Below are 23,795 nucleotides of genomic sequence, written 5' to 3'. Positions count from 1 at the left end.
GGTGAGGGCTCTGGGTCAGTTGGGGAGCCTGTCGGATGAATAACTAGAGAGATCTGAAAGACCCCGCTATTAACTGGACAGACTGGTGGCTTAATTGGAAAACTGTCAATGTGCCTCCTGCAAGCACGTTTTAACAGGTCCATCAAGCCCAGCATCCTGTTTCCACGTGGCCAGTCCAGGTCACAAATTCCTGGCAGGATCCCAAGCTGCTCATCCATCAGGCCTTTGCATAACTCCGCCTCCCCCTCTCCTTCCTCCTTTCCCTATCAGCCGATCCAATCCCCTTTGCAGAGCTTTTGCTTTGCTCACTCCCTCCTGTTGCTGTTTTAGTTCTCCCCATTTTTGCTTTTACACTCTCTGCATTAAGTATTAACTTTGTTGAACTGTGTAAACCCTCTCTAAGGACCTGAGATGTTTTTTCTTTCCCTTTTCCCTTGCATTTTTAACGTTGTTTTTCTGCTTGTTCCATGTAAACCGATGTATAAAAAACCTTCAAATAAATATTTATTTTATTTAGATTTATATTCTGCTCTTCACACTTTTTTTTTCAGCACTTCAAGGCGGATTACATTCAGGTACTGTAGTTATTTCCCTGTCCCCAGAGGGTTACAGTCTAACGGGCCGATACAGTAAAGTGCGGCCGCGGTTACCCTGTTTCTAACCCGCTTTGGACGCACATTTTGAGCACGCAAGGCGGACCCACGATTCAGTATTGGCTTTTACGCGTCCTTATCGCTTGCCAAAAAAGACGCGTATCCCTTTCCACCCGCCGCATGTATATGACATGTTAATGATCGGATTAGCTATTCCCTCTGATACAGTAACGTGCGCCCAATTTATCGCCTTTTTAACCAGCTTATTTGCCACGTCTTTAACCTGAATATTTACCGCCTACCCTGACCCTGGCGTTAGTGTGGTGTTCAGTCAGCTTCCTATCGGACAGCGCCATGGACAACGTGCATGTACTGGCTCTGAGACACAAAATTCTGTTTTAGTGACTCCCCTAATATCATGGACGCCCGGATACAGGCAGGAAGGTCCATGAACGGAAGCCGCGACCTTGGACGTCCGGCCAGTCGCTCAAGGCAGGCGAGAAGGTCCATGTGGGGTCTGTAGAAAAGAACCGTCCACTTACCTGGTGGAATGACATTTGAAATGACAGGTACCAGCGCACCCTGGATACTGTAGAGGCGCTGTATACCGCTCTATACAGTAAAATGGATTGCGAACGCCTACCGCTTCATTGACGCGCTTTGACGCTCGTTTACCGCCACTTGGATTTGTGTCTAATTTGAATACTGAATTGAGCGGCTTGTGAACCAAAATGTGCGCGCGTCAAATGAGCGGGCGCCCGGCACTGCCGCACTTTTTCCTACGCTTCCTTACTGTATCAGCCCGTAAGTTTGTACCTGAGGCAATGGAGTGATACAAGGTCACAAGGAGCAACAGTGGGAATTGAACCCTGGTCTGCTCAAGGCTTCCAAGATGGTATTTTTAAACAATGTCCGTGCCTGAGCTAAACTTTGAACCTTCGGAGTTGGTCTTTTCAGTTTTTCCTTACCATTTTCCTTGTTTTATCATAGTCACCTTTTTGAAAGTTAAATGCTGTCACTGTAGATTTCTCTTTTTGCTCCCTCCAGTTAAGTCAAATTTAATTAAGACCTTCAAGCACTCTTTGAAAACGGCTATTTAGGCAGCCATTCTATTAGTCTTCTGGATGGTGTTTTAGTATTTTTTTTACATCTTGTAATACGCCTGATTGTGGGTTGTGATGTATTTGTACAATTTATGTTTAAAATTTTGTGTGGTTTTTTTACTTCTGCATCGCCTAGTATTTAGGCAATTACCAAATTTGAATAAAGATAAAGATCACTATTGCCGAGTAATTCCAACACTGTTTCCTCTCGCACCAAATGCTGTGTTCCACTAAGGACTCTGTCTAAAATAGTTTCCCCTCTTATTGATTCTTGTCCCAGCTGCTCCATGAAGCAGTCATTTATTTCATCTAGGAGCTTTACCTCTCTAGCATGTCCTGATGTGACATTCACCCAGTCAGTATTGGGGTAATTGAAATCACTCATTGACACTGTGCTGCTGATTTTGTTAGCTTCCCAAATTTCTTTTAGCATTTCATTGTCTGTTAGTTCATTCTGGCCAGTGGGCGGTAATACATCCCCATTACTATATTATTCCCCTTTTCACCTGGAATTTCTCTCCATAAAGATTCAACATTGCAGAACTTTTCTCCTGTTGGACTCAGTTCTCTCTTTAACATATAGAGGTCTATATTCAGACACAGTCTGGATAGCAAAGTTAGCTGGATATACTTATCTGGCTACTTTGCAGCTGTACGGCTAAATTTTTAATGCCTGGTGCGCGCAAAAACTGGGAGATGTGCACGTAGCTCGGCCGAACGCCCACCAAGCACATTTTTGAAAATGGTCCGGCCATGCACGTATCTCCGGGTAGCGCGGAAGTGACGGGTTCAAAAGGATGCAGGGAGCCGGCTGGGACAGCACCCTTTGCTGGCGCGCGCAACTTACTTATGCTCAAAGGAGCAGGTAAGTGGGAAAACAAAAAAATTAGGGTAGGTAGGGCAGGTTTAGGGGTCAGGGAGGAGAGGGAAAAAGGGAGGAAGGTCAGTTAGGGGGGGATTGGGACCTGGGCGAAGGCCAGATCGCATTGTCGCGCATGAATTGGAAAATTCTCTCCTCTCCTCTCCTCCCCTCCACTTCCCGTGCTTGTGCCGATACAAAATTGGGTGCACGTGTGCACGAGTATCGGATTTTATAACATCTGCGAGTGCTAAGACCCATGCTCACGTGAATGCCTGCGCAGGCCTTTAACAATGTATCCCTTACTCAGTAATGCAGCTAACTATAGGCTGCTAATTTTAGGACAGTTCTTTGAGTTGACCAGACTTAGCCAGCTAAGTCACCCTGCAAAGTCTGAATATCGAAGTTAGCTGCTTAATTCAAAGCCTTCCAGTTACGGCCCTGGAATTGCCCCTACCTTATCTGGCTAAGTTCTAGCTGCTTACTTATTAGCCAGATAAGAGCTGAATATGGCCTGATAAGCCATTTAGATAGATATCTGTTACGTTATCCATCTAAATGGCTTTTGAATATGGACCTCAAAGTGCCACCCCTCCACCAATTTGTCCATTCTGACATTTCGATATAGTTTGTACCCTGATATCACAATGTCCCATTGGTTATCCTCCTTGTACCAGGTCTCTGAGATGCCAGTTATATTTACCTCTTCATCCAGTGCTATACACTCTAACTCTCCCATCTTACTTTTTAATATATTTATTTATTTTATTTATTTATTTTGAGGCTTTTATATACCGAAGTATAGCGGATTGCCTTCATTCCGGTTTACAAGATAACAACTTAATACAATTTGATAACATTGGAACAACTTAATAAACTGTGAACAGATTACGGGACATAGGAAAAGGGGAGCAACGATTACAATCTGAAAAGAACAATTTACAACAAACGATAAAATCATTTAAAAATGGGGGGATTGAGGGCAGAGTGCATAGATAGGTGCGGGGAGGGGGAGGACATTTGAGGGGGTTCGAGCGAGACGTGCGTAGGAGAGGAATGAGGTAGGAAGTTGTGGACGGCTTAACCTACGCCATCACGGAAAGTTAGGTTGAAATACCAGGTTTTGAGTTCCTTTTTAAATGATTTAATGTCACTGAGTGAACTTAGGTAGTGAGGTAGGGAGTTCCATAATTTGGGTCCTGCGATTGAGAAGGCTCTGTTCCTCGTGGTGGTCAGTTTGGCAATGCTGGGGGAAGGTATGTCTAGATTCAGTTTGCATGCTGTTCTAGTAGATCGTTTCGCTTTGTGAAGGTGAATCATGTCATTGAGGGTGGGGTTGGCTTCTTTGAATATTGTGTTGTGGACAATTGTCAGAGTTTTGAATTCAATTCTTTGTGCTATTGGTAGCCAGTGGAGACTTTTCAGAACGGGGGTGATATGATCTGATTTCTTCTTGCCAGTGAGGATTCTGACGGCGGCGTTTTGCAACATTTGGCGTGGCTTTATGGTGGATTTTGGGAGGCCGATCATAAGGGAGTTGCAGTAGTCGAGGCTGTTAAAGATGAGGGATTGCAGCACGGTTCGGAAATCATGATGGTGTATAAGTGGTTTTAGGTGTTTCAGGATGTGGAGTTTCTGAAAGCCTTCTTTCGTTTTCGCTGCGATGTTCTTTTTTAAGTTGAGTTCATTGTCAATTCAGATTCCGAGGTCTTTTGTTGTGTTTTTGAGTTGAATGCAAGTGTTGTCGATTTGTAGGAAGTTGTCGACCCTGTGTTGTGTTTACCTATGAGGATGCATTCGGTTTTATTCATATAGAGACATAGTTTTAGCTGGTTTGGTTTGTCTCTGATGGCGATTAAGTGGTTGGCTGTGGAGTTCAGAGTCTCTTCGATGGTGTTGGATACGGGGATGAGTAGTTGAATGTCATCTGCATACATAAAATATGTTATGCCAAGACTTGAGATGAAGTGGTAGAGTGGGAGTAGGTAAATATTAAAGAGGGTGGCAGATAGTGCGGAGCCTTGTGGTACCCCGGTATCAAGGGGGAGGGGGCTGGATGCATTGTTGTTAACGGTGACCTTGAAGAATCTATCTTTTAGGAAGGAGGTGAACCAGCTTAGTGTTTTGCCGGCCAGACCGATGTGCGCAAGACTTGAAATCAGGCTTTGATGGTCAACCGTGTCGAACGCCGCGGAGAGATCAAGTAGGATTAGTAGGTGATTTAGTTTGTCATCGAGGCCTCTGATTAATTTATTTGATAGGTTGATTAGTAGAGTTTCAGTGCTTCTGTTTTTTCTGAATCTATGTTGTGATGTATGAAGGATATTGTTGTCTTCTAGATGCTCGTTAAGTTGAATCAAGGCTGCTTTCTCAGTCAACATGGCGAGTAGTGGGAGGTTTGAGATGGGGCGGTAGTTATTCAGATCAGCAGGGTCAAGGTTCTTCTTTTTCAAGATTGGAGTGATAGTTGCTGTTTTTAGTTGGGGTGGGAGTATCCCTTCTTTGAGAGATTTGTTTATGATAGCTGCAATGGTCGGGGCGATGACGTGCGCCATTTCTTTCGGGTATCGGATTGGGATTGTGTCTAGCTCGTGGCGCGCTGGGTTCGTTTTTGTTAGTATGTTTTCGGCGTCTTTGTTGGAAATTGGAACGAAGTTCGCCCAGGGTGTTATGGTAGATTTTACGTTAAGGTCCTCTGTGTTTGAGTGGGTGTTGAAGGAGTTGGTAATCTTGCTTATTTTGTTCTTGAAGAACAGGGCTAGGTCTTGGCTTAGGTTATTTGTATTTGTTGTGGCTGTGCTGTGGTTGTTTTCTTCGCTTAGGTTTCTTTCGATGTTGAACAGAGCGTTAGAACTGTTTGAGGAATCCTTTATCTTTTGACTGTAGTAGTCTAGTTTGGTGTTCATGATTGTCTTTTTATATGAAATGAGTAGCACACGGTAACGTTGAGTGGTTGCTGGGCATTTGGATTTTCTCCATTCCTTTTCTAATTTTCTTAGGTTGCATTTCATTGATCTGAGATGTGAGTTGAACCAGGGGTTGTTTTTATTACCGGTTTTTTAAATCTTTTTGGTTTTTATGGGGTTTTTGTTGTTGGCGGTTTGTTCAGTGAGGTGGAGCCAGGAATGAATGGCGTTGTTGGAGTTAGAGAGGTCTAAGTTGGCGAGTTGTTTAGAGAGCTCTTGTTGTAGTTGGTCGAGTTGGAAGGGGGGTCGGTATTTGAATGATGGTCAGTTGGTGGCATCCTTTAAGATGTTGATCTGTATTTGTATCTTGCATTGTATGATGAAATGATCCGACCAGGGGACTGGATTGGATGATATTTGTGGATCCGTGAAGTGGTGGTTGGTGAAGATCAGGTCTAGAGTGTGACCAGCTTTATGTGTGGGGAAGTTCACTTGTTGGTGCAGGTTGAAGCTGGAGAGCATATCGAGTAGAGTTTGGCAGCTTTGAGATCGTGGGATGGAGTCCGTGTGGAGGTTGAAATCCCCTAGTAAGATGGTAGGTTTTTTTGTGTTGATGTTTGAGATTAAGTATTCTAAGAGTGGGGATAATTCGCCATCTAGGAGCTTGGGGGGGGGGCAGTAGACTAGGCATATTTGTAGTGTCTCCGAGTCGAAGAGGGCAACTTCGTACTTCTTCGGCAGGTTGTGCGGTATTAGTTTCATGTTGAATTTCTTTTTTATGGTAAGGAGAAGGCCTCTTCCTCTGTGATCCTTGCGAGGGATGGTGAATAAGTCGTAGTCGGGGTGGGTGCAAGGAAAAATAGTGGAAAGTGTTCTAAACATCAAAATCACAGAACATATAGAAAGACATGGTTTAATGGAACAAAGTCAGCATGGCTTTACCCAGGGCAAGTCTTGCCTCACAAATCTGCTTCACTTTTTTGAAGGAGTTAATAAACATGTGGATAAAGGTGAACCGGTAGATATAGTATACTTGGATTTTCAGAAGGCGTTTGACAAAGTTCCTCATGAGAGGCTTCTAGGAAAAGTAAAAAGTCATGGGATAGGTGGCGATGTCCTTTCGTGGATTGCAAACTGGCTAAAAGACAGGAAACAGAGAGTAGGATTAAATGGGCAATTTTCTCAGTGGAAGGGAGTGGACAGTGGAGTGCCTCAGGGATCTGTATTGGGACCCTTACTGTTCAATATATTTATAAATGATCTGGAAAGAAATACGACGAGTGAGATAATCAAATTTGCAGATGACACAAAATTGTTCAGAGTAGTTAAATCACAAGCAGATTGTGATAAATTGCAGGAAGACCTTTAAGTGGTGTACCGCAAGGATCGGTGTTGGGACCGGTCCTGTTCAATATCTTTGTGAGCGACATTGCGGACGGGATAGAAGGCAAGGTTTGTCTTTTCGCGGATGACACTAAGATCTGCAACAGAGTGGACACGCCGGAAGGAGTGGAGAGAATGAGACGGGATCTAAGGAAACTGGAGGAGTGGTCGAAGATATGGCAGCTGAGATTCAATGCCAAGAAGTGCAAAGTCATGCATATGGAGAGTGGAAACCCGAATGAACTGTATTCGATGGGGGGGGAAAGGCTGATGTGCACGGAGCAGGAGAGGGACCTTGGGGTGATAGTGTCAAATGATATGAAGTCTGTGAAACAATGCGACAAGGCTATAGCAAAAGCCAGAAGAATGCTGGGCTGCATAGAGAGAGGAATATCGAGTAAGAAAAGGGAAGTGATTATTCCCTTGTACAGGTCCTTGGTGAGGCCTCACCTGGAGTACTGTGTTCAGTTCTGGAGACCGTATCTACAAAAAGACAAAGACAAGATGGAAGCGGTACAGAGAAGGGCGACCAGGAAGGTGGAGGATCTTCATCGGATGACGTACGAGGAGAGATTGAAGAATCTAAATATGTACACCCTGGAGGAAAGGAGGAGCAGAGGCGATATGATACAGACTTTCAGATACTTGAAAGGTTTTAATGATCCAAAGACAACGACAAACCTTTTCCGTAGGAAAAAAATCAGCAGAACCAGGGGTCACGATTTGAAGCTCCAGGGAGGAAGATTCAGAACCAATGTTAGGAAGTATTTCTTCACGGAGAGGGTGGTGGATGCCTGGAATGCCCTTCCGGAGGATGTGGTGAAGACCAGAACTGTGAAGGACTTCAAAGGGGCGTGGGATAAACACTGTGGATCCATAAAGTCAAGAGGCCGCCAATGAAGAGTGGGTGACTCGCCAGAATGATGGCTAATGCCTGGAGACAATACCCTTATTCAATAAACGTACACATGCTTACTGTGACTCCAACATCATTCTAGCTTCAACAGCAAGAGGAAATGTGGAATAAAGGATCTGCACTCACAAAGGGGGGAGTAGCTAGCTTGTTACGGCGGTTACTACCCCAAACCAAATAAGCCTGTTACTTCAATTTCTATGCAAATACAGCATAGTTCTCTGCTTCAACGGCAGGGGAGAAGAAAAAACTGATACTACACACATCCAGCAGAGCTCTCTGCTTCAACGGCAGGGGAGAAGAAAAAAGGGTTCGCACTCACAAAGCGGGGAGTAGCTGGCTTGTTACGGCGGTTACTACCCCAAACCAAATGTGCCTGATACTTCACTTTCGATGCATATCCAGCATGGCTCTCTGCTTCAACAGCATGGGAGAAGAATAAACTGATACTTCAAGCATATCCAGCATAGCTCCCTGCTTCAACAGCAGGGGAGAAGAAAAACAACCAATAAGGGCTGTATAACATAGTCTGGGTAAAACAAATAAGCATGGGTGTAGCTTGCTTATTGCGGCGGTTACTACCCCTACTACCCCTAACTTATCAGCTAGATATTCACTTGGATGCAGCTCCATCACTGCTTTCTACATTAATGGTGGGGGTGGAAGGGAAATAGAACCAAGAGCTAAGAGAAACAGATAAGTATGAGAGAAAAAAGTGTGTGAAGCTTGCTGGGCAGACTGGATGGGCCATTTGGTCTTCTTCTGCCGTCATTTCTATGTTTCTATGTTTCTATGAGACTGGAAAATTGGGCATCCAAATGGCAGATGAAATTTAATGTGGATAAGTGCAAGGTGATGCATATAGGGAAAAATAACCCATGCTATAATTACACAATGTTGGGTTCCATATTAGGTGCTACAACCCAAGAAAGAGATCTAGGTGTCATAGTGGATAACACATTGAAATCATCGGTGCAGTGTGCTGCAGCAGTCAAAAAAGCAAACAGAATGTTGGGAATTATTAGAAAAGGAATGATGAATAAAACGGAAAATGTCATAATGCCTCTGTATCGCTCCATGGTGAGACCGCACCTTGAATACTGTGTACAATTCTGGTCGCCGCATCTCAAAAAAGATATAATTGCGATGGAGAAGGTACAGAGAAGGGCTACCAAAATGATAAGGGGAATGGAACAACTCCCCTATGAGGAAAGACTAAAGAGGTTAGGACTTTTCAGCTTGGAGAAGAGACGACTGAGGGGGGATATGATAGAGGTGTTTAAAATCATGAGAGGTCTAGAACAGGTAGATGTGAATCGGTTATTTACTCTTTCGGATAGTAGAAAGACTAGGGGGCACTGCATGAAGTTAGCATGGGGCACATTTAAAACTAATCTGAGAAAGTTCTTTTTTACTCAACGCACAATTAAACTCTGGAATTTGTTGCCAGAGGATGTGGTTCGTGCAGTTAGTATAGCTGTGTTTAAAAAAGGATTGGATAAGTTCTTGGAGGAGAAGTCCATTACCTGCTATTAAGTTCACTTAGAGAATAGCCACTGCCATTAGCAATGGTTACATGGAATAGACTTAGTTTTTGGGTACTTGCCAGGTTCTTATGGCCTGGATTGGCCACTGTTGGAAACAGGATGCTGGGCTTGATGGACCCTTGGTCTGACCCAGTATGGCATTTTCTTATGTTTTTATGTTCTTATGTTAGATATTACATGATCTGTATTTTGGAGCCAAGTTTGTTATGGCTATGAAGTCGGGATTTTTATCTTGGATGAGGTCGGCTAATAGCATGAATATTTTTGTTGTGATTGACCAATCCGGAAGTGGATCCTTGGGCCGACCGCCGCAGGGAGACGGACGGGAGGCAGACTAGATGAAACGATGAATCTTCACCTGGAAACCCGTGACCCCTCCAGAGGAGCTGTAGAGGCCCGGGTCGCTAGGGCTTAGGAGTCTTCGCCCTGGAAGCCCGAGATCCCCCCAGGAGGAGCCCGTAGGGACCCGGACTGCTGGGTCTTAGGAGATAACAGACGAATCCAAGGAAGCGATACGAACCGGGGTCTAAGCAGGCAGACAGCAGAGTCAGGCAGGCAGAAGTCAGGAACCAGGCAGATAAACGATACCAGAGTCAGGCAGGCAGAAGTCAGGAACCAGGCAGGCAGACGATACCAGAGTCAGGCAGGCAGAAGTCAGGAACCAGGCAGGCAGACGATACTGGAGTCAGGCAGGCAGAGATCAGGAACCAGGCAGATAAACGATGGCAACTAGCACTCCGAAGAGAAACCTCATTGCAAGGCGAATTGCATCTTCAAAATCCCGGCTTAAATTCCCTGCTCAATCAGCTGACGTCAAAAGAGGCGTGTCTGCACATCCGGGTGCAGACGCCTCAAAACGCGGCTCCTCGCGCGCGCGCGTACCAGAGCTGGGGGGAGGAGTTCCTGACGGCGTCTCCATGAGGAGACGCCGCTGCCATGCGGCCCTGGAGGCCAGAAACCCGGCGGTTCGCAGTGCCGCGGAGGCAGGTAAGAGCCCGGTCACTAGGCTAGTGACCGGGATCGTAACAGTACCCCCCACTTTACGCCCCCTGTTTAAAGGACCGGGCCTTCCAGGGTTGTCCAAGTGAAATTGGGACAGCAGAGTCTTATCCAGGATGTTCCGTGCAGGTTCCCAGGAATCTTCCTCAGGACCACAGCCTTCCCAGGCTAGCAAATATTCCCACCGACGATTGTGAAATCGTACATCCCGTACCTCGTGTACTTGATAGACCGGGTCCCCAGGAGACGATGCTGAGACATCATCCTGAGTGAGGTGATGATAACGTGAGTGGACCACAGGTTTTAACAGGGACACATGAAATACATTGTGAATGCGCAATGATGATGGCAGTCGAAGTCTGTAGAATACCAATCCAATACGTTCTGTCACTGGAAATGGACCACAGAATTTAGGAGCCAACTTGCGAGAGCAACCTGAAAGGTGCAAATTCTTGGTACTTAACCATACTTTAGTACCAGGTAGTAGTGTTGGAGCAGCCCGTCTATGACGATTCGCTGTTGTCTGTGCTTTCTGTGCTGCAGACGAAAGACGATGCTGAAGTGACGACCATAGGTGATGAAATTGAGTCGCTGCTGACTGAGCCGCAGGAGATGCCACCTCCACAGGAATTGGAACAGGTGGTTTGAGATGACGACCAAAAACCGTTTGAAAAGGTGATTGGCCTGTGACAGAGTGTTCATGGTTATTATATGCGAATTCTGCCCAAGGCAATAACGCAACCCAATTATCTCTTTTCTCTGAAATGAAACTGCGGAGAAAAGACTTGAGGGACCGATTCATTCTTTCCGTCTGTCCATTACTTTGGGGGTGAAAAGCGGTAGAGAAATTCAACTGAACCCCGAACTGTTTGCAAAGGGCTCGCCAATAGCGAGCTGTAAACTGAGGTCCACGGTCAGAGACTAAACTTTGCGGAAGACCATGGACTCGAAAGATGTGTTGTACGAACAGATTTGCTAAATCAGGTGCAGAAGGCAGTTTGTCCAGTGGTACTAGATGTACCATTTTAGAAAAACGGTCCACAATAACCCAAATTACAGTCTTACCCTCCGAAGGAGGGAGATCTACCACAAAGTCTGTGGCAATGTGTGTCCATGGTTCTGTGGCAATTGGTAAAGGTTGTAGTAGGCCCCAAGGTCGACCAGAAAGTGGCTTTTGCCTGGCACATACCGGGCAGGATGCCACATATTCCTGAACATCCTGACGTACCCGAGGCCACCAGTAGAATCGATTCAAAAGAGTGAGAGTTCTTACTCGGCCGGCATGACCTCCTGTAAGGGAGTCGTGAGCCCACTCCAGAACCTTCCTTCGGTCTCGTCGAGGTACTACTACTCGTCCTTGCGGAGATACACTAGTGCAGTCAAGAGAAATCCTGGCTGGGTCAATGATATACTGTGGAGAGTCACTCCTTTCCTCGAGGATGGTGTTACGGGTCAGAGCATCGGCTCGGATGTTCTTAGAGGCGGGTCGGTACTTGAGGATAAAATCGAACCGACTAAAGAACAATGACCACCTCGCCTGCCTGGGATTGAGGCGTTGGGCTTGAGAAAGAAACTCCAGGTTCTTATGGTCAGTGTACACCGTGATTTGGTGCTGAGCTCCTTCTAGCCACTGCCTCCATGCCTCAAACGCCAACTTGATGGCGAGAAGTTCTTTATCGCCGATACTGTAATTATTTTCGGCAGGAGTGAATTTTTTCGAGAAATACGAGCATGGGAGTAGAGTTCCTGCACTAGAGTGCTGTGAAAGTACTGCACCTACCGCCACACTGGACGCATCTACCTCCACTATGAAGGGACGTGACGGATCAGGGTGTCGTAGGCAAGTGTCCAATAGAGACGCGTCTTTTAAATCTTGAAACGCTTTACAAGCCTCCGTAGACCAGTGGCGAACATCCGCTCCTTTTCTTGTTAAGGCTGTCAAAGGTGCCACCAGCCGGGAGTATCCTGGAATAAAGTGTCTGTAAAAGTTGGCGAAGCCCAGAAAGCGTTGCAACGCCTTTAATCCTGTAGGCTGAGGCCACTTCTTGATGGCCGAAACCTTCTCTGGGTCCATGCGAAATCCTGTGGCTGACACAATATACCCTAAGAAAGGCAAAGAGTCCTGCTCAAAGAGACATTTTTCCAGTTTGGCGTAAAGGTGCTGGTCTCGGAGAATCTGAAGAACTTGCCGGACCTGTCGGCGATGAGTATCCAAATCTTGCGAAAAGATGAGAACATCATCCAGATAGACAATGACACAAGTGTTTAGCAGTTCCCTAAGAATCTCATTCATGAGATGCTGGAATACGGCAGGAGCATTGCACAAGCCGAATGGCATAACCAGATATTCGTAGTGCCCGTCCCGGGTGTTGAAAGCAGTCTTCCACTCATCACCGGGACGGATGCGCACTAGATTGTAGGCCCCTCTTAGGTCCAGTTTGGTAAAAACTCAAGCCCCCTGGAGTCTATCCAAAAGTTCTGGGATCAATGGTAACGGGTAGCGGTTCTTTTTAGTAATCCTATTTTTTTTATATATAAACAATTTTTATTGGCAGCCATATTGGAACAGCATAATAGTGAAAACACAATCAAGCACAACAGAACAGTTCCACAAATAGAAGCACTCGTTAAGAGCAATGTTGATCACAACCGGCAGCTTGAGAGCACCATAGGCATACCAAATTTTAGTCCTCTGAAGTACACCCTCCCTCCCTCCCTCTCCCCCCCCCCCCCCCCGTAGCGGGCGTACCTCTCTAGCCCGTTGTTGCAACCGCTGATCAATGCGTCCAGCGAGCTCTATGAGAGCATTGAGGTCTTCAGGGAGATCTCTGGCAGCAAGAATGTCTTTAATCCGGCCCGCTAGACCTTCAAGAAAAATCCCCCGAAGGGCATCATCTCGCCACCCCACCTCAAGCGCCAGGGTGCGGAATTCCAGAGCGTACTCTGCCAGTGTACGTGCTCCTTGGCGAATTTGCAAGAGCTCCGAAGTCGCTGAAGTTTGGCGAGCAGGCTCGTCGAACGCGGCCCTGAACTCAGCCACAAAGAGGTCCAGATTCGAGAGAGTGGCATCATTCTTCTCCCACATAGGCAATGCCCAATTCAGTGCCTTGTCATCCAGCAGGGAGAAAATGTACACCACCTTGACTGCATCAGTAGGAAATTGATTGGGAAGTAAAGCGAACCGCACATAGCACTGATTGAGAAATCCACGGCAAGCTTTGGCATCCCCAGCATAACGAAAAGGAGCAGGCAGCTGGGTCTGAGTCTGGAATGTGACTACTGGAGCCGGAACAGGAGGCGGAGCCTGCCCAGGAGGTTCATAGTCCATTCGAGTAGCCATGCGCTCAACCGTGGCTACTAATGAATCCAACACCTGTTGCTGCTGCACCAGGCGTTGTGCCAACCCAGGAATGGCCTGAAGCCCAGCGAGATCTGCCGGATCCATGGCCTTGCAAACTGTTGTGATTGACCAATCCGGAAGTGGATCCTTGGGCCGACCACCGCAGGGAGACGGACGGGAGGCAGACTAGATGAAACGATGAATCTTCACCTGGAAACCCGTGACCCCTCCAGAGGAGCTGTAGAGGCCCGGGTCGCTAGGGCTTAGGAGTCTTCGCCCTGGAAGCCCGAGATCCCCCCAGGAGGAGCCCGTAGGGACCCGGACCGCTGGGTCTTAGGAGATAACAGACGAATCCAAGGAAGCGATACGAACCGGGGTCTAAGCAGGCAGACAGCAGAGTCAGGCAGGCAGAAGTCAGGAACCAGGCAGGCAGACGATACTGGAGTCAGGCAGGCAGAGATCAGGAACCAGGCAGATAAACGATACCAGAGTCAGGCAGGCAGAAGTCAGGAACCAGGCAGGCAGACGATACCAGAGTCAGGCAGGCAGAAGTCAGGAACCAGGCAGGCAGACGATACTGGAGTCAGGCAGGCAGAGATCAGGAACCAGGCAGATAAACGATGGCAACTAGCACTCCGAAGAGAAACCTCGTTGCAAGGCGAATTGCATCTTCAAAAGTCCCGGCTTAAATCCCCTGCTCAATCAGCTGACGTCAAAAGAGGCGTGTCTGCACATCCGGGTGCAGACGCCTCAAAATGCGGCTCCTCGCGCGCGCGCGTACCAGAGCTGGGGGGAGGAGTTCCTGACGGCGTCTCCACGAGGAGACGCCGCTGCCATGCGGCCCTGGAGGCCAGAAACCCGGCGGTTCGCGGCGCCGCGGAGGCAGGTAAGAGCCCGGTCACTAGGCTAGTGACCGGGATCGTAACAATTTTGGTTAGGGATTGGGCGTTAATAAGGAGAAAGGTGAGGAAGATGAGGTTTTTGGCGTGTTTCTCGAAGGGGATGTTGATCAGATGCCTGTATCTAAGCTGGCGAAATGTTTTGTTAGGTGAATTCATGTTTGGGATGAAATGAGGTTGTGAGGCCACTTTGTCTGCTGGTTGGATTGTCGTAAGAGAGGAAGTGTTGGAATCTGTATGAGGTATCTTGAAGGTTCGCAGAAGAGCGGGTGATGTGAGCTTCAGGGTTCGGGTCTTTTGGCGAGCTGTCTCTAGTGTTTAGTGGGGTCGGGTCGCGTCTGAGCTATGGGATAGGTTTTGGATGGGGGAATGTAGGATGAGTACCAGTAGAAGGTGGTATGAGTGGTGGTGACGAAATATGGGCAGGAGGTCAGTTGAGTATTGGGAGTCAGGCTGGGGTGGAATCTGGGTGAGGTCAGGGAGCGAGAGTTGTTGTGCCGGGGTGCCGTTGGTGGCATGTAAGTAGAGCTCTGGGTGGGGTAGGATCACTCTGGCAGCAAAAGCGCGTAGAGAGCCAATGTATGTGATAGAGGAGGGGCGGTCTGGCTAGGCGGTTGAAGAAGTGGTGCTAGAAGGTGGCTTGGAGGCGGAAGATACTGCTTCCAGTGAAGGTGGGCCTCTGTTGTGGGACTCGAAGCTGGAGTGAGGAGAGGGTATATTAGGTTCTATTGGGTAGCCCTAGGGGGCTGCACTGAGGGGCGCACAAAGGGGCAGGCCCCTTTGTCGCGATCCTTCGGCGCACGACGCCCGGGGAGCGAACAGGGATTTACATCCTGTTTGGTGGGGGGTGACACTATATATTTAATCCCTGTTAAATATATAGTGTCACCCCCCACCCCACCAATCATTTTGATGTATGTACCTTGGTATCACAGTGTCCCATTGGTTATCCTCCTTGTACCAGGTCTCTGAGATGCCAGTTATATCTACCTCTTCATCCAGTGCTATACACTCTAACTCTCCCATCTTACTTTTTAATATATAGTGTCACCTCCTCACCAATCATTTTGATGTATGTACCTTGGTATCACAGTGTCCCATTGGTTATCCTCCTTGTACCAGGTCTCTGAGATGCCAGTTATATCTACCTCTTCATCCAGTGCTATACACTCTTAACTCTTTCATCTTATTTTTTAGACTTCCAGCATTTATTTATTTATTTATTTATTTAACGCTTTTTATATACCGGCATTCGTAGGATACATGTCGGTTTACAGGTAACTGAGAAAGGAAATTACAATGAACGATGAAAGAAGGCTAAATAGATAATATATGACAGTGCATAGAAAGAGAGTCAGCGAACAGAAATACAACTTGGTAGAACGTAATGGATTTTGATTATCCATATTAAAATTAGATGTACAAGTGAACTTATATACAATGTTAGGGAGGAGTGTGCACTCATAGGCTTAGCATATGAACTATGAACAATATAAATAAATTATGTGCACTACTGTACAATTGAATGAGGGGAGGGGGGCAGAAAGGGAGGGAGCGAAGAGGAAAAAGGGCGGAAGGGGTGGGGGAAGAGTGAGGGGGATGAGGGTGGGGCAAAGGGAAAAAAGGTACTTTAAGGCAGGTGTACTTTAGAGGAAATGTTGCTAAGGGGTGAAGGGGTGGGGAGAGGCTACGGGGCGCTGGAGAGGGTGAGGGGAGAAAGGTTGGGAGAGTCTTGACTTTGCAGGGGATGAAGGTGACGGATGAGGCAGGGAGGGTGCTAGGGTAGAACGGAGGAGGTCAATGAGAAGGAGGTGGGCCGGGCGGGAGCTGTGTTGATACAGGGGAGGTCATTGACTAGGGTTGAGAGGAGTTGGGGTAAGCCTGTTTAAAGAGCCATGTCTTGATTCCTTTTTTGAAATGGCTCAGGGATGGTTCCAAGCGGAGTTTGGCGGGAAGGGAGTTCCAGAGGGTAGGACCAGCAATGGAGAAGGCTCTATCTCTGGTGGTAGTAAGGTGACCAATTTTGAGTGAGGGGGTTTGGAGGGTGCCAGCAAGGGAGTTTCTAGTGGGGCGATTGGATTGACGGAATTGTGGCATATCTTCAAGCCAGGGGGAGTTGTTTTTGTATAATGTGTTGTGGAGGATGGTAAGTGTTTTGTATTGGGAATGGAAGGTAATAGGGAGCCAATGTAGATCTTGTAGTATGGGAGTGATATGATCAGTTTTTCTGGTGTTTGTTAAGATTCTAGCCATAGCATTTTGGAGGATTTGCAGGGGTTTGATGGTGGAGGTTGGGAGGCCTAAGAGAAGGGAGTTACAATAGTCGAGTTTTGAAAGTATAGTGGTTTGCATGACAGTGCGGAAGTCGTGGGCGTGGAGGAGAGGCTTTAGTTTTTTGAGGGTTTGGAGTTTGTAGAAACTCCAAACATTTGTATACAGACATTTAAAGTGTGTTTTTTGCTTGTATTAAGAGCCTTCTTATCAGTTGACAGGGTGATTTGGAATATCTCTGCACTTTACTTAGACACCTGGTCCCCTTTGGCATTTATTGCAACCTCTCTAAATGCCAACATGGTCCTATTGAAGACACACGCGTGCTAGCTGTGCTCGAGTAACTCTTTTTAGAAGCATGCCTACGCGCAGTTGGTGCATTTTATTTTATATTCCGCTTTTCACACTTTTTTCAGCGCTTCAAAGTGGATTACATTCAGGTACTGTAGGGATTTCCCTACCCCCAGAGGGCTCACAATCTAAGTTTGTAGCTGAGGCAATGGAGGGTAAAGTGACTTGCCCAAGGTCACAAGGAGCGTCAGCAGGACTCGAACCCTGGTCTCCTGGTTCATAGGCACTGCTCTTCACCACTGGCTATTCCTCCACACAAAACATGCTCGTAAGCGGGTGCCCGATTATAAAATTCTAGCATATCTTCACTCGCTCTTTGTGTGTCTGGGCACATGCGCACTTGTTTTAAAATCAACCTCTTAAATGTTAACTTTAAAGCTTGTGTGCACCCACCTATGCTGTAATTTCCGGTCCTCTGTGTACGTGCATGTGTACTATTTAAAATAAGCTTAGCGGATGTAACTGTGCTCCAGATTTTAAGTGGTGTTGTGAGGACATGTTATTAGTGGATCTCTTAGGAGTTGTCAGCTTTTATACGCGCGAGCACATTTTAAACCTGGGACGCGTGACGTAAGTTCCCAGTATGAAAATTCGGTGTGCAGCCCTGTACTCCCAGACCCTCCACGTACATGGAGAGTTTGAAAATCCCCCGCTGCACGTTTTGGGAACTAATGTCTTTGTCTCGTGGTGTTTCCTCTGCAGTGTCACAGGTGTTTTACTGCAGACCTCACGGAAGCTCGTATTCATTGCCTTACTTGATGGAGCGTGTGATGGAGGACTCGGGGACCCTCAGCCAGTCAGAGTGGTGGGAGCTCCTCTTCTTTATTAAGAAACTGGAACCACAGGAGCAGCAAGAAGTCAATCGCATTATTCGGCAGGATCTGGAGGAGCAGGTAATGGAGGAGAGGGGTCCCAGGAGAAGGACAAAATGATAAAGGGAATGGAACAGCTTCCCTATGAGGAAAGGCTGAAGAGGTTAGGACTTTTCAGCTTGGAGAAGAGACGGCTGAGGGGGGGGATATGATAGAGGTGTTTAAAAATAATGAGGGGAATGGAATGAGTAAAGGTTAATCAGTTGTTTACTCTTTTGAAAAGTACAAAGACCAGGGGACACACAATGAAGTTACTGAGTAATACATTTAAGTTCCTGGAGGAAAAGTCCATTTAAAATTATTAAAGTAGAGTTTCAGAAATCCACTTCTTATCCTGGGATAAGCATCATGGAGTCTCTCTACCCCTTGGGATCCTGCCAGGTTTTTATGGCCTGGATTGGCCACTGTTGGAAACAGGATACTGGGCTTGATGGACCCTTGGTCTGACCCAGTATGGCATGTTCTTATGTTCTAATGTAGAATCAGGAGGGGCAGATGATGGATGGAAGGAGAGGGGGAGGTACCCAGAAGGGGCAGGTTTACAGCAGGGCGAGGGGGACCTGGAAGGGATCCCCTCTTTGATAATGCTCCGCGGGTTACTTTTTTCTGTATTCTTGTCATGTTATTGATGTCTGTAAGATTGTAACCCACGCTGATTTCTCAGGGAATAGTAACAAATGAATAAGGTTGAAACTCTTTATTTTAGAAATAGTCTTGAAATGTTAGAATGCAAAGAGTGAAAAGGCAAGGGTCCTGGCGATTGTTACCAGAGACGTCGATGAACCCAGCACTGTCTCTCACCACCTCCTTTTCTTTCTTTTCTATCTTCTTCCATTGCAGTTTGTTTTTCTAAAGAATAGAATCAATTATAAGGGCAAGAAAAATTTCATTTCAAACTAAAAACAAACAAGAGAAGAAAGACCAGTATGATTTACAAATGAGGTGGTTGGAAAGAGCATCTTAGAAGGTAGAAATGCAGGGGAGAGAGGAGGGAGAGGGATTTTACTCTCAGGGGAGGAGGGAAACATGAGTGAGGAGGGAGAGGGGCTCTGCTTTCAGGGGACGAGGGTAATCAGCAGAGTTCTCCGGGTTTCATTATTTCTTTCTGAACTTTTTATTTTCAAGGCAGGAGCTCAGTAGAGAGCGTCATTGGTCAGTTTGCTCTCCTCTCCTCAGTCCCAGCAGTTCTTGCTGAGTTCTTTGCAGATTTGACTAAATCCCCCCCGGCTCCTGCTTCCAGGAATGAGCTCTGGCACTTCTCGCTGGAGGAAGAAGGTGGGGAATGAAAGCCTCGCTGCTCAGCAGACATTCCTGAGCAGATAAATGCAAGTCGTGACCCGTAATCATCTTAACAACGTCCTTCTCTGCTTTCATCCAAAAACAGTGGTGCCCCCTACCACAGCAACCCAGGGAAGTGTGGGAGCGAAATCTTTAGACTCTTGTGAAGACATTTAAATGTGATAAGAGACTGCTAAGCTTTAGAGCTTTCTCACCCTTTCAAGGATGCTTTGCCATCTTCAGATCTCCAGACATTATTACCCCCAAATCCCTCTCATGGTCTGTGCACATCGGTCTTTCACCCTCCATCACATAAAGCTCTTTTGGATTACTGTACCATGGATGCACGACTCTGCACTTCTTGGCATTGAATCTCAGCTGCCAAATCTTTGACCACACTTCCAGCTTTCTTAAAGCTCTTTTCATTCTCTCTACTCCTTCAGTCATGTCCACTCTATTGCAGATCTTAATATCATCCAAAAATAGACAGATTTTACCTTCTATCCCTTCCACAATGTCGCTAACAAAAATATTGAACAGAACCAGTTTCAAAACCGAACCCTGAACCCTGTGGCACTCCACTTAATATCGTTTTCTCTTCAGAGTAGGTTCCATTTATCATTATAATCTGTCTCTTATCAGTCAACCAGTTTTTAATCCATGCCACCATCTTGGATCTCACTCCCAAGCTTCTCGTTTTAATCACAAGCCTCCTATGCAGGACCATATCAAAACCTTTGCTGAAATCCAAGTAGATCACATCGCGTGCTGTTCCTCGATTCAATTCTCTAGTCACCAAATCAAAAAAATCAATCAGATTTGTCCTATAGGACCTTCCCTGGTGAATCCATGCTGCCTTGGGGCTAGCAACCCACCGGATTGTAGATGGTTCTCTAAACTTTCCTTCACCAGAGTCTCTGTTTTTTAATTTACCCACCACCAAAGTGAGGCTAACCGACCTGAACTTTCTGGCCTTCTCTCTGCTACCACTCTTGTGAAGGATGACCACCACCACTCTTCTCTAATCCCGCGGTACCACTCCTGTTTTCAGGGATCTATTGAACAGATCCTTCAGCAGAACCAACAGCACATATCAGAGCTTTCTCAATATCCTGGAGTGTTTCTCCCTATGGTCTTGCCCATTTTGTTTGCCTTGTTCTTCACCTATCTTCTTTTATGTAAAATGGAGTTTGGTCTACTCCATCCCCATCTACGGGCTTGTTAACCAGCAATGGTCCTTCTCCATTGTCTTCTTTAGTGAATACTGAACTAAAGTATTTGTTTAATATTTCTGCCATTTCTTTGTTACTCCCTACACATTGCTCCTTGTTACCTTTCAGTTTCACCATACCACTTCTGACCTCTCTTCTTTCACTGATGTATCTGAAAAATGCTTTGTCTCCTCACTTTACATCTTTGGCCATCCTTTCTTCTACGTGACCTTTTCCTTTCCTTATTTCTTTCTTCATCTCTTTCAGTTTTAACATATATTCTTCCCTATGTTCTTTTTTGGGGGGATCTTTTATACTTCTTGAACGCTATCCTTTTTGCCTTTATTTTTTCAGCTACCTCCTTTGAGAACCAGATTGGTTTCTTTTTAATGGTTTGGTTTTATTGGGTTTTATATACCGATACATCAGACAAGCTTTCACATCGGTTTACAAAAATTAGACCAAAGGTAGAAATACAATATTCATAAAATAGTAACAGCTAGAAAACTACACAGGGTAAAAGAATAAATTAGCTGTTAAAAGATAAAGCTCATTAAAAAAACCCTCTTGTTTACTTTTCTAACATATAGATTTGTTGCCTTTGTAATTGCTCCTTTTAATTTGGCCCACTGTTGTTCCACCTCACTCATTTCCTTCCAGTCTTCCAGTTCTTCCTCCAGGTACATCCCCATTTTGACAAAGTCCATAATTTTGAAATTCAAAACTTGTCTTCATGTGACTTTTATGTCCTATTCGTAAAGTCGAATCATACAGTCTGATGATCACTGGTGCTTAGGTGAGCCCCAGCCTGAACATTAAAGACATTATCACCATTAGTGAGCACCAGATCGATTATTACACCCTCTCTCATGGGTTCCATTACCATTTGTTTGAGCAGAACATCTTGAAGGGCATCCACTATCTCTCTACGTCTTGTATATTCTGCAGAAGGGATTCTCCAATCCACATCTGGCAGATTAAAATCTCCAATGATCAACACTTCTCCCTTTTTTCCCACCTTTTGGATGTCTTCCATAAGTTCTCTGTCATGTTTGAGTCGGTGGCCTGTAGATCACACCAGTAAAAATGGATGCACCATCTTCTTTTCTTAGGACGTCCACAATGCTGCTTCTCTTCCCTACATCCTTAGCAATTCAGTTGCTTGGATATTGTGTTTGACATAAAGAACTACTCCTCCTTCTTTTCTGTCCTCTCTGTCCTTAGCAAGTTATAGTCCAGGATGGCCGTATCCCAATCATGAGAATCAGTGAACCAGGTCTCCATGACAGCAACAATGTCCAAAGTCTGCCTCCACCATTAGGGCCTGCAGGTCTGGGATTTTGTTGCCCAGACTACGAGCATTTGTAGTCATAGCCTTCCAGCTGCTCTTCTTATTCACCTTTTCTGCTTTTTTGAACTGATAGATTTTGTTACTTCCTCTTCTCTCTTCCTGTTTTGCTTGGGGGTGACTTGCCAGATTCACTGGCCACCTCCTGCCACCCCTGCTCCCTGTTTTAAATGCCTGATAATGTATGATCTGAATTTTTCACTTAGCATCCTCTTTCCTGCCATTGACAAATGTAGGCCATCCTTACCATATAATCTTTTATTGCACCTTATACGTTCCCAGCCTTTAATACATCCAAATCCACATTCTTTACACCAGTTTTTGAGTCAGGCATTGAAATTATCTGTATGGTATAACCTTTCCTTCCTCTTTCCATGAACAGGTAATACTTCTGAAAAGGCAATGGTCTTTGCTGAGTGTCTAACCTTTTTTTCCCTAGGTTTTGGAAATCTTTCTGTATCTTATGGACACCGTTTCTAGCAAGGTCATTGGTCTCCGGATAGATGACAACATTGATATCAGAGTACTTACTGTCTTTTATAATTGCTTTGACCACCTGGTTTACATTTCTGTTAGTTGAGGATCCTGGAAGGCATTTAACTGTTGTCCCCAACAAAATTAGTTCCCAAATTGATTCCTCTGAATCTCCCAGCAGAAGCAGATTTTTTTTTTTATGATATTTGATCATGTTGAAGGGTTTCTGGGTGCATTGGATGACTACTTCCCTTTCAGATATCATTTCATACTCTGTTAAATGGACTTCTTCATTTTCCAGTGCAGAAAATGCATTATGTAAGGTTAACAGCAAGGAGAGTAAGTGTCTCCTTTTCACGGGCCTTATTGTACCAAAGCCCACTGTAATCCAGTTATTTCTGGGATTCTGAATCCTGGATGTCAGACTTCTCTTTGGGAGTGGGGATACTTCATAGTTGGGAAACTGGGTGTCTTAGAATCACAGGTCTTGTTCTACCAGAGCCCACTGTAAACATTTATACATGAGTTTCTGAATCTTCCCTGAGAGTTGGGAGAGATATTCTGGATGCTGCAAGGAAGGGGAGGTTATTTGAATCTTATAAAATATCTTTCTCACAGGAGAAGCAGGCTGGTAGTCCTCACATATGGGTGACATCATCAGGATGGAGCCCAATCACGGAACACTTTTGTCAAAGTTTCTAGAAGTTTGACTGGCACCTACTGGGCATGCCCAGCAATGCACTGACCCTGCATCCAGCAGGGGTCCCCCTTCAGTCTTCTTTTTTCCGTGCAGCAGTAGCCACGCGGGTCAAGGAGCTCTTGAGATTCCTGGCAGGAATTATCCTCACGGAACTTCTTTCAAAATTTTCAAAAACATTCTACCCCATAAGGGTCCCCCTATCAATACTTATACTACGCGGTCGAAAAGTAAGGCTTAACCTTCTTGCGGTTGATTCCCGTCGAGTTTTCCCTTCGGGGCCTACTGGCCATCGACCGCACCGTGGCTAAATTTTTGTCAGAGTCATGGGAGATCCAAAATGGCGTCTTGAAAGAAGGCTGTGTGAGGAAGCGCTCCTGAGTTGAAAAAATTTCCTCAAAGAAAATGCCTCATACAAAGAGAAAAGGGAGAGTTCGGGTAGAAACTCTGACAACCCCGATCTCTGCCCTATCTCAACCTGTGATAGAAGGCTTTTTCACGCCGGTCAATAGACCTCCGGGAGATGAGTCTGCGGTAGCCGCTGGTTTGGAGCGAATCCCAGCGGCTTTAGACCTGAATACAACTTTAAGCCCCGGAGCTCCCGGGGCTCCCCTGCCGCCGATCCATTTACAACCCCTGCTTCCGGGTCAAAATGCCCAGCCCAAAGAGGCTGTAGCAGAAGGCTCTTTTGGAGTGGAAAAAGGGGAGAATAATGTGGAGTCAGGCTCGGTTTTGGCAACACCTGGGAACC

The 23,795-nt window shown here is 46.0% G+C and overlaps 1 protein-coding gene across 1 annotated transcript in view; it reads left to right on the top strand.

Annotated features, from left to right (window-relative positions):
- The window catches only part of LOC115088464 (cullin-9-like), a gene marked incomplete in the record, with an annotated part of 195,027 nt that overhangs the window by 34,900 nt on the left and 136,332 nt on the right, over positions 1–23,795 (top strand). The window contains 1 exon segment of the mRNA XM_029596738.1: positions 17,867–18,057. Within this exon segment, the coding sequence (XP_029452598.1) occupies positions 17,867–18,057 (191 nt within the window).

This window comes from Rhinatrema bivittatum, chromosome 3, assembly GCF_901001135.1.
Source record: "Rhinatrema bivittatum chromosome 3, aRhiBiv1.1, whole genome shotgun sequence".
Taxonomy (NCBI): Eukaryota; Metazoa; Chordata; class Amphibia; order Gymnophiona; family Rhinatrematidae; genus Rhinatrema; species Rhinatrema bivittatum.
Note: the sequence above shows the minus strand (reverse complement) of the source record. Positions and strands in the feature narration are given on the sequence as shown.